This window comes from Poecilia reticulata, unplaced genomic scaffold (genome assembly GCF_000633615.1).
Source record: "Poecilia reticulata strain Guanapo unplaced genomic scaffold, Guppy_female_1.0+MT scaffold_595, whole genome shotgun sequence".
Lineage (NCBI taxonomy): Eukaryota > Metazoa > Chordata > Actinopteri > Cyprinodontiformes > Poeciliidae > Poecilia > Poecilia reticulata.
In genome coordinates, this window is record NW_007615348.1 from 1 (window position 1) to 3,675 (window position 3,675).

The following is a 3,675-nucleotide window of genomic DNA, read 5'->3' on the forward strand; positions in this document are numbered from 1 at the left end:
TATATATGTATATCTCTAGACATTAGACTACTCGGAGCTTTGCAACAGAGCCACATTTCAGTCATTCACACTCAAAAACACACACAGACGCCTTTCAGACTGCAACTGATTACTAATATACATCTAAACATCTAGACATCTAATTATGAGGTTAGTTCATTAAAATAACATCTGGGAATGTTTAAAAAGAGGTGGTTTGAGGTGACTCTCCCTGGTGAGTTTATCACCATCTATATGCAACATGAAAATGAAGCCCCCTTGACTTAAGTGCCTCTTTAACTACAGCTTCTGGAGAGAGGACGTGAATGACTGTGTTACTTTATGAGTCAGCAAATGCCAGTTATTTATCATCAGATCGTCACATTTGCTGAAATTACACAGGTGGCGAAAACTCTACACCAAGACGAATGAAAGTGCTCTGGATGCACTAAGCGTACCTTCCAACATTAACAAAGTTTGTTCTGGCGGAGCGGTTCTGACCTGGCCCGGGCTGCCTCCACTGCCAGGGCGAGAAGGTTGCCCTCCCTGGTTCGGGAACACTCTTCAATAGCTGCCAGGCACTTCTTCGCTACCTCGGGATCACGACTTTCTTTCACCTAAAATAAAATAGAAAGCTGGTGAGAATGAAATAAACGGGGAAGCTACAGATAAAGAAAGAACCTGAAAGAAAGCCACTATACTCTGTGGCTTTCTTTCAGGGAGAAAAGCACAAAGAAGGTTTTCTGGGAACTGAAAAGCAAACTAAATATCAATTGTTTTAAAAAAAATATCCTTGAGATAGACAATTTACAAAATTATTGTCACATGATGTCAGGTTTGATAAAAGTGGTTCAAAACGGTAATTTAATGTTATGCAAGAGTCTGGTTACAGAGGGAGTGCACACCACCTGTGATTTCTAACATGATTGAAATTAATGTTAATCCATGTTATTGTCACCCATTTCTAAAATGTCATTATTCTTTTTGTACAGTTTGATGAATGGGTTTACTGATGAGCACTGTTAAAATTCTGCTTTCTTTTTAGATCACGGAAATGTTTCAAAAACAACGTCGGGCACTATAGAGAACCAGTTAGGGAGTGTATTAGTGATTCTTCTTCCTAATTACCTAGAAATATACCAGAAACGCCTTCATTTTAAATATTGTGTTATTAAATTTTTTCATTATGAAGACATTTCAATAGAGAGAGATGGAGGAATGATTTGTGGTCTTACAAAACGCACAAATTGATGGTTTGACAGACAGATGAACCAATTAATGTTTAGCTGAACTTTTCATCAGTTTGTTATCCGATTTGACAACCACATGGAGAAACTGATGGCTGGTTGGCTGGACATACAACTTGTAAGCCACGGGATGGTTATTATCGTTTTATATTTTTATTTAACCAGTGATTAATTAAATTCCACTCCCTCTACCTGGTGATTGTGAACTGTCTAATACGAAACTGTTTTACAAACCCCAACAACTTATACTGTCGGCCTGGGTTCACGGTGACAACCGAAGCGTTTTCACCAGGGCTGCGCCGATAAACAGGCCTCAGTTTCCTTCATTTTGGATGATCGGCGATCGTCCGATAAATGAGAAGCAGAGCTTTTCCGCCTTAGCAAAGGTCTAGAAATCAGCCGGTTTCCAACAGTCACCCTATTGTTGTCAACTTAGTGAATTTGTCCAAGACAGAGAAAGGAAGAAAAAAAAGACTTTCCTCAAATTTCACTGACGAGTGCAATCTCTCCTTTGTTCTTTTTTCTAATACCCAGGGCTTTACAACTCATCTGTGTCCAGCACTGCTGTGATATTAAAAAATATCTGGCTGCCATTATATGACAGCAAATTCATACTCTTAAAATGTGTGCACAGTAGAACATTAGTTTTAGTCCATTTTTGCTTTGCTGTTGGTTGAAATGATTATCAAAGTTTGGGACATAAATCAAATATTTCTGCAGGGCAAACAGTTTATGTGCCGAGTTCAAAATTCATCTGTTTCAAGCACGGAGCTCGGAGCACAGACTGTTCATAGCGCTACATAACACTGTTTTCTCAAACTAAGAATAAAAAAACCTTTGAAATTTTTCCGGAAAATGGAAACCCTAAAGGAGGCTGTCAGATGAAGTCAAACAATAAAGCTTTGAAGACAAAACCTGGACATAGAAAACAACATGAACCTCGACATGTTTCACAAAAGACAAGATGAACAGAAAATGTCTTAACTTGTTGGTATTGTGCGCATAATGATTCATCATGCGTTTGAAACATTTCCATGACATGACTGCAGAAGAAGGGTTTTTTATTTTTTAACTAAAATGCTTCACCGTTTTTAGACATGACCCTCTGAATACAACCTGTGGTCCTCCACCACTTTTCTTTGAGCGGTGTAATCTTCCCGGCCGCACGGTGCGTTCAAGTCAATTGCATGACTGACCTTATTCAGTTTCTCAATCTGCTTCTGGCGTACTATGGTATTATCTATGGCGAGCACCTCCACGGTCTCCTCTTTTTCCAGGCGGTACTTGTTCACACCAACAATCACCTCTGACCCTAAAGAAAGGGGAAAAAAAACATACAAAAGGCATTCATGTGCAGGAGCCTCAACAGATTAGATTGGACCAGCTGAAGGGAGGCCGTCTTAAATCGTTGATAATAAAGCTGGTGATTTGCATCCTGTTGTTCTGGCTGGTTGTTTTCAAACAACAAAAAAAAGCTGCTTTGTTGCCATCTCCCTAATTAATTCAAAATTATTTATTATTTGACATCTAAACTGAGCATTAAAGTACAACAGGAGAACATTTTTATTAGATATTACACAAACTCAAAACATCGGTGTGCTGCTCTGCTGTTGCCAGTTTTAAGTTACGGATGTTCATATCCAACTACAGGGCAAATTCCCGACATTCTACAATTATCTATGTTAAGCAGTACAATAGAATAAAGTAGAAATATCCTTAATGGGCCCTCAGTGAGCACATCCAGCAGCAAGAAACACACAAAAAAGTAATATTAGAGACTCTATATTCTATATTTTTCTGTAATTCCAAACAGAGACAACAATTGTAACTGTGATATTGAGTATTGTGAATTATTTTCAGCAAGAGTTATAAGACGATTGACGATTTAAGAAGCAATTTCATCCTAAATGTCCAACTTAGTTTGATCGTAGGTCCTTCCTCCCAGTGACTGTTAGACTCCATAATCATAGCTGTTCCCAACAAACCCAAAGTAATGTATATTTGACCTTACTTTACAGTGCCTTATTAGTTATTTCTATGTATATCTCTGTTTTTCGTTGAATGTCCCCACAGAGGGATGCTAATTGATATTTCTATTCTGCTCTCCATCTTTGTTTTGGTAAATGCCACATTACTGCCATTATTTTTCTACTTTATTATACGGTTAGGCTCCCATACTAAAACATCCTGAGTTACTGATACAAATTGACACTTTAAAACAGTTGAAGAAAAGAAAAGCATGGATGGGTTATGTAACTGTTCAGACAGGCGTATCGCTAAGCTGAAGGTTTAAAATATGTTCAGTGAGAATCCAGATCTTGTCAAATTGGTCAGTTTAATCTCAAATAGAGCTTAAATGATCTTTAAAGACTGATATGAGACATGATTTGTAACAGCCCATGAATGTGGGAGGGAGGGGCAGCAGTCTTCCATCTGAGCAATATATATA

General features: G+C 38.1%; 1 protein-coding gene across 1 annotated transcript in view; it reads right to left on the minus strand.

Annotated features, from left to right (window-relative positions):
* Positions 1-29: 29 nt before the first annotated feature.
* Positions 30-3,675, minus strand: part of LOC103461099 (methylmalonyl-CoA mutase, mitochondrial) — a 9,937-nt gene continuing 6,291 nt past the window's right edge. Inside the window, exons 7-8 of the mRNA XM_008403431.2 lie at positions 2,423-2,538; positions 30-596 (exon numbers count right to left, since the gene is read on the minus strand). Coding sequence (XP_008401653.1) covers positions 447-596; positions 2,423-2,538 — 266 coding nt within the window. The 3' untranslated portion in view covers positions 30-446. The remainder of the gene's footprint in view (positions 597-2,422; positions 2,539-3,675) is intronic.